Raw genomic sequence first — 13,051 nt, forward strand, 5'->3', positions numbered from 1 at the left:
TTTTTCAGGCATGATTTTTCTAATAAAAATTTCAGTAATTAAGTTTCAATAATAATGCCAGACTGCAAGTTTGAAAACCACTGTTTTAGCAAAATAAGGAAATGATCCTGAAAGAAGATGATCATTTTTCCAGAAAACAGCAGATTGAGTTCCCGAGAAAGGGGTGTGGAATCCCAGCATGGTCATGTTATGCTTGAGACAGCAGCTCTGGGAAGACACATTCCTCGTTTGTGGGCCTGTGGAGTCTCCTGTTTTTTTCTTGTGGGGTGTGTGTGTGTGTGTATGTGTTAGTTTTTATTTTATTGGTACATTTTAGTTACAGTGATCACATTCATCTTAGGGAATTTGTACCTGTGCATGATATATCTTACTTCTTTTTTTCCCCATTCCCCTCCCCTATCTTTAACTCTCTTTCCTCTCTTTATCTACAAAACTCTCTTTTTTCTTTATTTCTTTTCTTCCTCCTCCTCCTCCTCTTCTTCTTCCTCTCCTTCTTCTGCTTCTTTTCCGTTTTATTTTTTTCTCTTAACAGGTCGGGAGGTTATAAAAAGAGGCAGGTAGGCTGGGGGATGAATCTGTGATAAATTGATAGGAAATTAATTAAGTGAAAACATAATTACTAACTCTATACCAAAAATTAGGCTGCAAAGGGAGAATGATGACAGAACGCTGCTCTTCAGTAGGGAGTGGCATTCCTGCGTCCCGGCTACAGTGAACAGACGCATAGGAGGAGCATGTGTGCCAGGACGTTCATTGGAGCACGCACGTGCCCTTGGTGGACGATTCCAAAAGCTGAGCTTCCATGGTGGGTGATTAGGAAGTCAGAGTAAAACTGAAAAGTCCAGGAGAGCAAGATATAAAAATAGAGCTGTGAACTATGGATGGCCCAAGCAAGGCAGAATGAAATGGCCTGGCCTAGAAGAGTTGAAAGCAGGTCCTTTGAGGAGCTGGAGCTCGTGGCAAGGAAGAGCAGAAGACTTTTTAAGTAAAACATACTTCATTTGACTCCGAAATCTCTGCAAATACAACTTGAGATAAAATACGAACAAAAATTTAGAAAGTATGGCAGTAGGAGGGCTTTTCAGGCATGTCAGAGAGCTTCTCGTAATGTGGAATGCACATTCAGGGTGCTTTGGAGGCATTTGAGTGTCCCCGAGCTGCTTTTTAAAGGCTGCCCCCAGCAGGGTGTGGCGGGGAATTCCTGGTTGCTTCTCCGGCCACAAAGGAAGGTTTCAGGCAGAGGAGCTGCCCAGGGTCGCCCACACTGAGCAGATGGTTCCCGCCTGTCAGTTTGCTGAGACAGCACTGGGCAGAGAGAACCCAGCCAGGTCAGGTTCTGCCGGAGGGCAGACCCCACCTGCCAGCCTCACCTACTGACCTCATCTACTGGGCTGAGACCAGATGCCGTGATGCCCATGGATCCTCAGTAGTCACTGCAGGCCCTGTGCCTCAGTTTCCTCCCATGTATAATGGATCCATTGTAATACTCAGTCTCTTTATCATGAGAATAAATTAGTTAAGATATGTTTTGATTTAGCATAGTGCTTGGTGGTAAATCTGTCAGCCACTTTGCCACAGTTCATCAACTGCGTTTTAGTTTTTTATTCTGGAAAAAAATTGGGGGGGGGCAGTTGTTTTGGGGGACAGGATCTCAGTATGAAGTTCGGATTGCCCTTGAACTCACTGTGTAACCCAGGCTGGCTTTGAACTTGCAGCAATCTTCCTGCCTCAGCCTCCAAAGTACTGAAATTATAGGTCAGTACCATCTCACCTGGCCGAAAAAAAATTTCTTAATCCTATAGAAAAGTCATTAGAGTAGTATAAAGAATTGCCTTATAAAACCCTTTTATCTGTTAACATTGTGTCACATTTGCTTTTTCTGTTTTCCTTATGGATATTATGGCTATAAAAAGGAGTAAACATAATCAGTTTCAGGAAATTGTCAATCTCAGAAAGGCTGACATTTATACAACAGTAGCTTGTGGTGTACAGGCCGACGCCAGTTTTTTCATCACTATCTTTAAAACAGGACACCCCTTTCCCCTACCAGGATCTAACCTAATCCTTTTAGTCACATCTGCTGAATGAGTCTCTTGTTGTTTGGTGCAATCCTCTGCCCTTCCTTTGTCTTTAACTTTGCCATCTTTGTTTGTTTTTGAGGTGGGGTTTCATTGTGTTGCCAGGCCAACCTTAAACTTGTGGGCTCGAGTATTCCTGCCCCTCAGCCTCACAAGTACTGGGATGGCCAGGCCGTTGTCACCACAGGCGGCTGACCTGGACATTTTAGAAGTTAAAAAGCCACGTTTTATAGGCTACCCCGGATTTTGGTTTTCTGATATTTCTTTGCGGTTAGATCCAAGCTGTGCATTAGGGGCAGTGTTAACTCCCTCCCCCCGGGGAGAGGCTGTTCTCCCTGTGTAGTTAGTAATCCGGGGAGATCCTTTCACACTGTGGATGTGGAACCTGTTCCCCCTATATTTTTTAGCCGATGACTTGTGTGACTCTTGACCAAACTCCTTCCAAAGTTCAGCTGCAGATTGGAATCTTGCATTAAGTAAACACCAGAGTTTGTTTTGGGGCTGCCACGGAGAAGCAGCATTGGGCAATATATTGATTTTTATCAGAGAAGTTTCATTCTCTGTTCGGAGAACAGATGCTCTTTCTGTGTTTAAAGTCCACAAAATTCCTGATTTGTCTATCCATTTGTCTAACAGGTACTTGCTGAGTGTTTATCAGATGATAGGTCCAGGTGCTAGGTAGATGGTAAAAGAAACAAACAAACCACATCCCCTCTTCCTGGAAGCCAACCTTCCCTGGGGGAGCCAGACAGTTATCCTGGGCCGCATGCCAGGTGGCCCAAGGGACAGCTCAGCCAGGGGGTGACAAGGCAGAGGGTGCTTCAGCAGGGGCGTCTGAGCCTGTATGGCAGAGCTGCCCCTGCCCAAGTGTGGCAGGGATGTGACAAGCTTTTTCTCGCAGAGGGTTTGGCTGGCAGCCAGAGCAAGGTACAGAGTGGGGTATGTGGCTGATGCCTGGGCAGGTATGTGGGGGTTGGCAGAGAGTGGGTGAAGGATGTCTCCGGCCTCATAGACTGTGGAGGGGAGCCCTCAGCCCCAATGGCAGTGCTCAGGGATCCCAGTGGGGTCCAAGAGAAGCTGGGCTGCTGAGAGTGAGGGACTCTGGGCAGTGCCTCACTCTGAGAATCCACCAGCTGGGCACTGGCAGGGCAGCTCGAGAAAGGAAGCCAGCAGGCGGTGGGCAGCTGAGAAGCTAGGGCCTCCGGTTTGTCTCACTGACCAGGGTGAGGGCAGGAGAGGGCGCATTTGGTGAGATGCCTGTTTTCCCGCAGCCTGGGTGGCTGGGCAGGTCCCTCGCAAGCCCGAGCAGACCAGGGCTTGCTTGCAGGCCTTTGGGTCAGCCAAGGAGCCCCCGGCTGTGAGCCCAGGGTGCAGGCTTTCCAGCGTCAGCTCCACCTTTGTTTCCAGCTGCCTATTCTGGGGAGTTCCACTGCCTGCCTTGTGCCCCCCCCCAACGCAGGCGGGAAGGCATAACAGAAACTGTGAGTGTTTATGGAGCACTGTTCTGTGTGTGAGGTGCTTTTGAAATAAATGTCTCCCGCCCACTAACTCATTCAGTTCCCAGAGCAGCCCTGTGAGACAGATGCTGTGACTGTTACCCCGGGGTTACACAAACGAGGGAGTGAAGCACTGAGACTGCTGGCCGCTTGCCCCTAGTTACCCAGCTAGTAAGTACAGAGTGAGGTTGTGTACCCGGGCTGGTTAGCTCCAGAGCCTCCACTCTCAGACACAAGTTAGACTGCAGATCCGCTGGGATTTTGCACGGTTCTGCGGCTAAGGCTGGCACCATTCAGTCTGTCCCGGGCAGTTTTTTGCCTCTGGCAATTCAGTGTGCTTGACCTCTGACCAGGAGCCTGTGACTTTGGAGAAGTAGAGGACACTAAAGAATAAAAAGTATACACTAAGAAATTACTAGTAAAAAAAAAAACAAAAAAAAGAATAAAAAAGTAAGAGACAAGTTTTTGCGCTGCCCAGAGTATGAGGCGGCCCAGGGATTCCCAAGAACATGTTGACCTTTGTCCCTCGTGATCCAGATGCCCTGTTTTATTTAATGCTAGCAACAACTGTGACAGGCAGCCTCTATGACTTCCCAGTAGCAGAGGAGAACACTGCCACGCTCTGAGAGGTCGCTGGGCAGGGAGGGAGTCACACGGCCGCACCAGACCCCGGCTGTGTTTCATCACGCTGCCTTGGCCCAGGGAAGCTCGACCGGGACACTTGGTGCTCACCAGAAGTCACGCGCTTGGCCTGTCACCTTGGCACAGCCCTGCGGGGCCTGGAAGGAGAATGGCCAGGAAGCAGGCCACCATGTGGAAAGGCTTCGGGGTCACGAGGCCTCCGTTCCAGCCTCGCCTTTGCCACGTCGCCAGTGGGATCCTGGATGAGTGCTGGACCCCAGCCACTACCACCCTCGCTTGCACGTGAAAGTGGATTAAAATCATGCACATCCTTGGGCCAAATGCCAGAGTATAGGCTGGTGGCCCTTAGCTGGGCCAGCTTAGGGCAAATCCTTGGAGCAGCAGGGCCGAACCCCAAGAAAGAATTCAGAAGGGGGCGCGTGAGTCTTTTGGCAAACATCTCAACTGATTTTGAAACACCAGTTTGCCGTTTTCTTGCCCTGTCCTGTGTTTCTGTGTGAAGTGTGCTCAAGCTCGCTCTCTCTCTCTCTCTCTCTCTCTATATATATATATATATACATACATATATATATATATATATATATATATGTTACAGTAATGACACTGGTTGTACCAGATGTTGTTAAACATAGAGGAAAGAACTTAACCACAAGCAGATGGTGTTGGACCAGAGAACAAGCCCAGAATCTATTCAGGAAACTGCATTTTAATCCTTCTGATTAAAATGTCTTTTCTCTACTGGGGCCATTCTGCCTCCCTTGGGACGTTCGGTAATGTCTGGAGGCTGTATGGCTGTCACAGCTGCAGAGAGCTGTTACTCACATCCAGGTGAAGCCTAGGAATAGTGCTAAAATAGTGGTGCGGTGTGGGTGCCATGCACAGGACACCCTGGAGCACAGTCATCTGGCAAGACCTGGAGTCAAGCAAAGTTGGGCAACTCAGGTCATTCAGCCAGCTCTCATGCGGTGTTATTGTGTTCCAGGCATTATTCTAAGTGCTGCACAGGTAATTAACTCTCTTAATCTTCATAATATTATGACATCAGAGCTGTTACTATCCTCAGCAGGCAGATGAGTAAGTCAGGGCACACAGAGGTTGAATAACTGGACTAAATTCCCAACTGAGCCAAGGTCCCACTTGGGGTGAGCAGTAAGCAGACAGAGCTAGGACTGGAACTCAGACCGCCTGGCCCCAGAGTCTACCGTGGCCTCCTGCACTGCTCCTCCTTAACAGGGTGCTTCCAGGCTCTGAGGCCAGAGCTGGCAGTAGCTAGAAACTTGCAGGTGAGAATATTGGAGACCTTTGGTCCGTGCCTGGAAGCCAGTGGGGGAATGAGTTCCAGGACCAGGGCCCCGGCTGTGAACCTTGTGTTCTCAGGATTGGCCTGGGGCTGAGTCATAGCTTGGGTGGCTTCTGCTTTCCAGTTACAGGCCATGCCATGTCGTTGCAGAGGTAAAGACGACTGTAGTATACCCCGCCACAGAGAAGCACCTGCAGAAATACCTGCACCAGGACCTCCACCTGATCCGGGAGACGGGTGAGGACTACAGGAAGGTTACCTTGCCCTACTTGGAGTCCCAGAGCCTCAGCATTCAGGTGAGTGGCTGTGGGTCTCAGCCATGGAATGTCGTTCCCGTGGCTGGTTTCTCTTCCTACAGAGCAGCTGGTGGGGTCTTCCCAGCTGCCGGGCACTGTGGAGGTACCAGAAAAGTCAGTAGAGCAGGTCCGTGCCCATGAAGCTGACACCTCGTGTGGACGATCGATGCTTAGTTACCTAAAGACCTTAGGCAGCGTGAGCACACAGAAAGTAGACAGGGTCTGCAGGGCAGAGTCCTGGGGGCGGCGAGTGGATGTTTTATATGGCACGGTCAGGGTAGGCTGCTTGGAGAGAGAAATTGACTCTGATCTTGGGCTCCTTGTGAGGTTTTTGTGGGGCCACCAAAGCGACCAGGGGAATCTGAGCCATCCAGTCTTCAGGAAGAGTTTGAATCTGCTCTGCAGTGTATCACTGGCCTCAGAAGAGATACGAGTTCCAAGAACAATTGTAGCCCTGTAGTACCCCTGATGGTTTCAGAATAAAGACTGGGTACTGGGGTAGACTCGCCTTGATCCAGCCTCTTTTGTTTTTTGAGACCTGGTCTCACTGTGTAGTACCAGGTCTTGCTGTGTAGTGCTGGCTGCACCACCACGCCCAGCCAGTCCAGCCTCATCCCGGGATTTGCCTGCCACAGATCAGTGCATAGGGCCGGGTCTCAGTGGGAGACTCCGCCCCTGCATGCTGCTGGTGCGTTCGTCCATAGCCGCAGCAGCTGTGTTTGGCAGGCAGGGGCAGAGGGTCCTGGCTGAGTCAGGCACAGGGCTGTTGAGCATGGAGATCCCGGTGCCTCGTGGGGCCTGGGCCCAGTGCCAGCTGGAGCCTCTGCCTGGAATTGGCCCCATGTGTACACTTACTGTTAAATATGATGGATGCAGATCGATGAGTCACTTCCTTGCCCACTCACTGGCTCTCACCGGTTCCCTCATTATCGCTGCTCACTCTTGTTCTCTGAGCACTTCCCCTTCCTCTCCCCAGGATTCAGGCTGCCGTGGTGGTATCTCTCAGATCGCAGGAAAACCTGCGCTATCTGTCCTCTCTGATACAGAAGAAGGGAGGGTGCTGCAGGGCCAAGTGTGCCGGGAGGCTGGCAGGCCCTGGGGAAGGCTGTTCTGGGGCCTGTGTGCCAACAGCCCTGTTCTGCAGGGTGGGACTCGGCCTGCTTGTTAACCCCCGCTCTCTGTGCAGCATTTGCGCCAGATTTCTTTGGCTCAATTGCCTTGATCTGTTTTTTTTTTCCCCCCTTCTTTAAGTCCCAGTACTTATTCCGTTTTCTGAGTGCTCTGTTCACAGTCCTAAAGAGATCTGCCAGGATTTATGTTCTGAGGGGCTGGGATTCAAGAGAGGAAGCACTAATATATTGGAGACAGGGTCTCACTGCATATCCCAGGCTGGCTTTGAACTTGCAGCAGTTCTCCTGCCTCGGCCTCCTAAATGCGGAGATTATAGACATATGCCACCATGCCCGGCGGCGTATACTGTATCCATTTTATTGTGCACTGTTACGCAGCTGCACTTGGAAATAATACAGCAGAAACTCTACTGCTGCTTCAGCTCCTGATTAACATGAGTGACATTTCACATTCCTTTTTGGATATCTGTAGCAAGTATACAAGCACATAGTTTAACTGACAAGTTACTGTATTTATATTGGACATCTGCTGTGTTTTGGGGCCTGCTACACTGCAGTAATGAAACCTTACTGATGTCCTCACAGTTGAGCAAGTCCAGAGGGGTAGGGAGCTGAATCACTGCATGCTTTCAGGAAGTTGCATGGAGTTCACTGTGACCCACCCGGCACAGGATGAGGATGCAGGAAAACCCGAGGAGCCAGCCCTGCTAATCCTTAGGCAGCCTGGAGGAGAAATCAAAATAAAAGCAGGAAGTTCCATTCCCTGTCTTTTCAGTCTTGCCACTCAGAGTGGAGCTAACGTGTGCATTTATGTTTTGAACAAGCAGCAGACCCAAGAGCGATTGCTCTAGGCAGTGATGCTCCCCTACGCGTTTTAAGCACGTGGGTAATGTGGTCAGATTTGTAGGATCAGCTGGGGCAGGAGCACTGCAGACCAGCATGGATCTGGACCAAGGCGGAGACAGCTGGGAAGGATTCAGTAGCAGTGAGGAGGTGAGCCGTCCTGGGCTGGAAGCATTCGGAACTGGCTGATCCCGAGCAGGAGGGAGGAATGTGGGATGGCTCCGAACCAGTGTGACCAGGATGGGGACATGGACAGTGCGGTGGATTTGTGGGCAGACAGCGTGTCCAGCTAGGGGTGTATCAAGAACACCAAGTGCCAGGACCTGTGCCAGGCATTTCATTTGCATCACCTTATTTAATCTTCAGAACAGCCCTTTTGGAAACTGAGCCTCAAACTCTGTCAGGCCCTAGTACTTAGGTCGTTAGCCCGTGATGCTCTTCCGCACCTCAGATTTGAGGTACCTGGAACCTCAGTAAAAAATGGGTGGAATTGGGTGCAGTGGCAGATACCTGTATGCCAGCTGCTTTGGAAGCTGAGGCAGGAGGATCACAACCTAGATGCAAGACTGGGTGACCTAGTGAAACACTGTCGCAAAATAAAGTTAGAAAAAGAGCGGGGGGCTGGGTACGGTGGCACATGCCTGTAATTCTACACTCAGGAGGCTGAGTTTAAAGCCAGCCTGAACTACATAATGAGATAGGCTCTCTCATCCTATCTCTTAAAGACAAGAAAAGAAGAGAAAAGAAAAACGGCTCAACTAAGCACCTGCCTTGAAAGCAGGCAGTCGTGAGTTCGATCCCCGGTACCAATAAAAAGGAAAAAGACAAAAAAAAAGAAAAATGGCTTAGAGCATAGCTCGGTGGTAGAGCGCTAGCCTTATATGTGCAAGGCCCTGGGTTCAGTCCCCAACCCCCAGGGCAGTTGGGTAACCGGAACTGAAGCCTCCAGGGCTCTTCGGCTAAGTCTGTATTTGTGATCCTTCCTCAGCCTTCAGCATGAGCCAAGTGTTTGGCTTTGATGCTGCAAGAGCAGTGTGGTACCTTCTTTAACTTGGGAGTCCAGGGTTCCTTGACCGGAAACTGATGAACGCCCTGGCTCCTGGGGCTGTGGGCAGTGTTGAGAGGCATCATTTGTCACGTGCCTGCAGTTGTTCCCAGCTCAGAACGGGCTCCAAAGTGGAACTGCCATTACACAAACCTAGGTAGACCTGAAGAACAGGCAGGCCACCAAGCGAAGGCCTGGGAGGTGTGGGCAGGCGAGCCGAGAATGGGGAAGGCTTGAGATGTGCCCGGGGTGGTCCGGGAGGAAAGGGCCTTGAATGTGTCGGCAGTGCCACGTACCGCTGCAGCCTCCAGCCAGATGTGTTCTAAAAAGTGTCACAGGCCTCTATTATTGGGGGCTGCTGAGGCCCCAGGTCTGACTTTCAGATCCCTTCCCCTCCCCTCCTCTTCTGGGCTTCTTGCAGTAAGACTTCCTGTAGGTGCAGGTTCCTGCCAGTCACCCAGGGGCTGCCCAGGAGGTGGGATATGATGCTGGGGCCCAGGGCCCGCCTCAGGAGCCAGGCTTCCAGGGTTGGAGTTCTGTGAGGCTGTATGTGCTTCTTTGTACCTGCGTTTTCCTTCCAGCAAAATGGAGAAATAGCCAGGTGTGTCATCTGAGTACTCTGGAGGCTGAGGCAGGAGGAGTGCTGCGTGTTTGAGGCCGGCCTGGTCACCTAGTGAGCTCAAGGCTGGCCTGAACTATTAATAGTGAGACCCTGTCTCAAAAAGTTAAAATTAAAAAAAAAAATAAAAGGAATGTTGTTCTTGCTGTCCTTACCTGTTTGGCCATCACTTGGCCTCTGTCCTGGTCACTTTCCTGGACTCAAGGCTGATGCCAACAGTTTAAATGGAGGATTTAATTTTGCTCATGGTTGCAGCAGAAACTGGCAGAAGGGCATGGCGGAGAAACCCACGGCAGCCAGAAAGCAGAGAGAAGAGCTGAGTAGTCCAGAGCAGGACTGCACCCTTCCTGGCCACGGCCCCTCTGACCAAGCCCCACCTTCAGCGGGAGGCTCAGGGGGGACATTTTAGATCTAAACCGCAGGAGTCCCCACCCTCACCTTGCTCTCACCTGCTTTCTATCTTTTCCTGCTGTAGTTGGTCTTCCAGTGCGGAGCTTGAATCCTGACTGTCGTCACATCGAGCTGCATCCCATCCCTTTTCTTTCCTTAAGTTTGTTTGTTGTTTGTTTTTAGTCCGCGTTTGCGGCATATAATCTTTGTGTCCCTCATGTGGACTTGGTGCATGCATATAACACATCTCAATTCTCTTTATTCCTCATCCCTTTTTTACCTTCCCTCTCCCTCCATCTCTTGACCCCCTTCCCAACCTTTTTCTGTCTTCATCTTGAGACAATCTTGCTGCCTTGCCCAGGTTGGACTTCAGCTTGGTCTCCTCCTGCCTCAGCCTCCCAGGCGTGCACCACCATGGCAGGCTCAGTGCCTTGCCTCTCTCTGCGGAGCTTCCCAGGCTCGCCGTTGCCTGTAGGGTGCCTCCTCTGTCCTGGGCTCCGGGCTGGGTGCTTTTGTGTGCCTGTCTCTGTTACAGTCCTCACCATAAGCCACGAATGTAGGTCTTAATTATTAATGAGCCCCATTTTGTGAAGGAGGGTTTAGTTGTTTGCCCACGGTGGTAACAAGACTGTGGAAGAAGTGAGAGAAGAAACCAGGTGTCGCCAGGCTCCAGGGCCCAGCCTTACGAGCGTCTGCTGCTTTTCAGGGCAGGGATGGCTGGGGAGCCTGCTGGGGGAGTGTGCAGACCGTCTGCCCCCAGGAGTTGGACTGTCCCTCCTGCTCCTGTCGCTGCAGGCTCTTGGTCAGCTTCCAACTGCTTTGTTTTTTTCTCCTGCCGTGCTTTCCCAGAGAGCTCTCTGCTGGGAGAGGAAATGTCCCTGAAGAACCACAGCCCACAGGTTCAGCGTGACTCTGCCATGGACACCAGGTGTCCTGCAGGCCCCCCAATCTGCTTGTCCTGGGAAGGCACATCTTCCATGGTGAGTGACCGCACTGTGCCTGGCCTCCGGATTTGTTTAAGGGGCCTGGAGAGCCTCGGAGAGTCTTTGCAGGGCACTGAGAGGCACAGTGGATGTCCTCCACTCCTTCCTCACCAGGCCCAGGCCCTGGGCAGCCCGCACACCCATCAGGAGTCTGCTTGTACCAGCACGGAGACCGTGGTGGTCTGGTACTGTTGGCTCCGTGGGCTCCCCCTTCCATCAGCGTGTTTGGAGGTCCCTTTGACTTGGAGGAAAAGGACCCGGCAGTGTGGCCCAGCCATCCTCCTCTCTGGGTTATGACAGATGTCTTTTTTGGATGTCCGGTGATGACACCACGGTGGTGTCATGAAGCTAAGGGGGTGTAGAGAAGAGCCAGGGGTGCCCAGGCTTTACCTCTGCAGGCCTCTCCTCTGCGCAGTCAGGCCTCCTCAGACTGTCCCTGCAGAGTGACACCCTTGGGACCCACACGGGGCTGGGAAAGTGTCTTCCTTAGACTGCTTCCCTGGAACCTGGTGGGTGTGCAAGGGCACTGCCGTGTGGGTCGGGGCAGATAAGCGTGTGCGTGCGCAGTAGAGCACGTGTGCTGACCAGGAAGAGCTCCCAGGGCCAGCCTGGGCTGACCTGCAGAGACCCTGGGACGGCGGAAATGGCTAGGAGTCACTTGCGATGGGAGAGGGAGGATTTCTTCTAGATCATGAGTCAATGCTTGGAGAAAGCCAGGCTGACTGGATCTGCGAGCCAAGCAGTCTTTTATAAGCCAGGTAGAAGGAACAGTGAGCTTGCCCGGGCCATTCTGTGAGCGTCCCTCTGTTTCCTTCTTCCCAGTGGGTGTACAACATTCTTGACAAGAAAGCCGAAGCCGACCGGATTGTGTATGAGAACCCGGATCCCTCTGATGGCTTTGTCCTCATCCCTGATCTCAAGTGGAACCAACAGCAGGTAAGGTCCGCACCCCAGAGTGCTTTGGTCTCTGCCCAACCCGCTCCAGGTTGCTGGCCTCCTCTGGCTGCCCTACTTTCTCACACTGGCCCCTCTGAACAGAGTATAATTACCCAGCAGGGGTGTTCTGAGCTTGCCATGGTGACGGACTGTCTACCTGTCGTATACAAACGCTCTGACTTTCTCGGGTCAGCTGAAAGCCCTTTCTTGTTCTGGGTAACTCCCCCATCAGCGGCCGAGTGCGCCATTCCGGTGACCTGGGCTGCCAGCTTTGCTTCCAGCAGCACCGGGAACCCTGAGGGAGTGTCTGCATTTTCTCCGTCACCCTTGACACCACCAGACCCAGACAGACCTGTTTCTAAAGTGCTGGTGGGCAGGAGCCATGGTGACCAACCCGAGGAGTCCCTACCCAGCCCGAGCTGCAGACTAGCTTTCCGGCAGTCCAGGCCTCCACTTCAGCCCCTCAGCACCCTGTGCCCAGGCCTCCATCCCCTGCAGCTTAGCCTTGCCTGGACTACCTTCAGAGAGGACAGGAGACTGGCTCTGGAGGTGGTGGAGCAGGAAGGAGGCCCCAGAATTGGAAGTGCAAGACTGGTCTCTTGGTGGCTCTGTGTACCCATCGGGCTCCACAGGCAGATTTCCTTTGTTCTGGTGTTTTGGAGATACTGTCTTGCTATGGAGGTCGGGCTGACCTTAAACTCCCTGTATAGCCTCCTGAGTGCTAGGGTTACAGGCGTGTGCTCCCTTGGGCAGATCTTGGGTCATGCCTGGTCATGGGAGGTGAGCCAGGGCAAGAGGAAGCCGCCTCACTAGACTCCTGAAGACTGAAGGGTTCGTAATTGCAGAGGATACAGCGCAAGGGCCAGGGAGCCACAGACACAGAGTTGTATCTCTCCGCTCCAGAAGCACTGAATGGGTTAGAGCCGATGCTGCTGCAATGGAAATCTTTTGAGATTCTGGACTGGCAGGAATCTGTCTTGCCAGCCAGTGGGACCCCCTACTCTGTATCCTATTTAAGACTGCAAAGATAACTGGGCATGGTGGTGCGTGCCCAGGAGGCACAAAGATTGAGTTCAGCCAGGGTGGTGACATGCCTATAGTCTCAGCACTCGGGGCTGAGGCAGGAGAATCACTTCTTGTTTGAGACCAACGTGGGCTACAATCTATCTCAGAAAACCAAAAAGAAGAAAAGAGAGGAAGAGCTTTGGCGACTGCACCAAGCCCTCAGCTCTAGAGCTTGAGGCGGCTGGTCAGAATCGTCAGACTGCACCGTGTAGTCTTTGCTTAATTCTT

The 13,051-nt window shown here is 51.9% G+C and overlaps 1 protein-coding gene across 1 annotated transcript in view; it reads left to right on the forward strand.

The window, feature by feature from the left end:
- Dcps (decapping enzyme, scavenger) overlaps positions 1–13,051 on the forward strand; it is a 37,409-nt gene that overhangs the window by 19,419 nt on the left and 4,939 nt on the right. Inside the window, exons 3-4 of the mRNA XM_003472667.5 lie at positions 5,667–5,812; positions 11,645–11,758. Coding sequence (XP_003472715.2) covers positions 5,667–5,812; positions 11,645–11,758 — 260 coding nt within the window. The remainder of the gene's footprint in view (positions 1–5,666; positions 5,813–11,644; positions 11,759–13,051) is intronic.

Source organism: Cavia porcellus, unplaced genomic scaffold (assembly GCF_034190915.1).
Source record: "Cavia porcellus strain 051 isolate PalLab524CR breed Dunkin Hartley unplaced genomic scaffold, mCavPor4.1 scaffold_9, whole genome shotgun sequence".
NCBI lineage: Eukaryota > Metazoa > Chordata > Mammalia > Rodentia > Caviidae > Cavia > Cavia porcellus.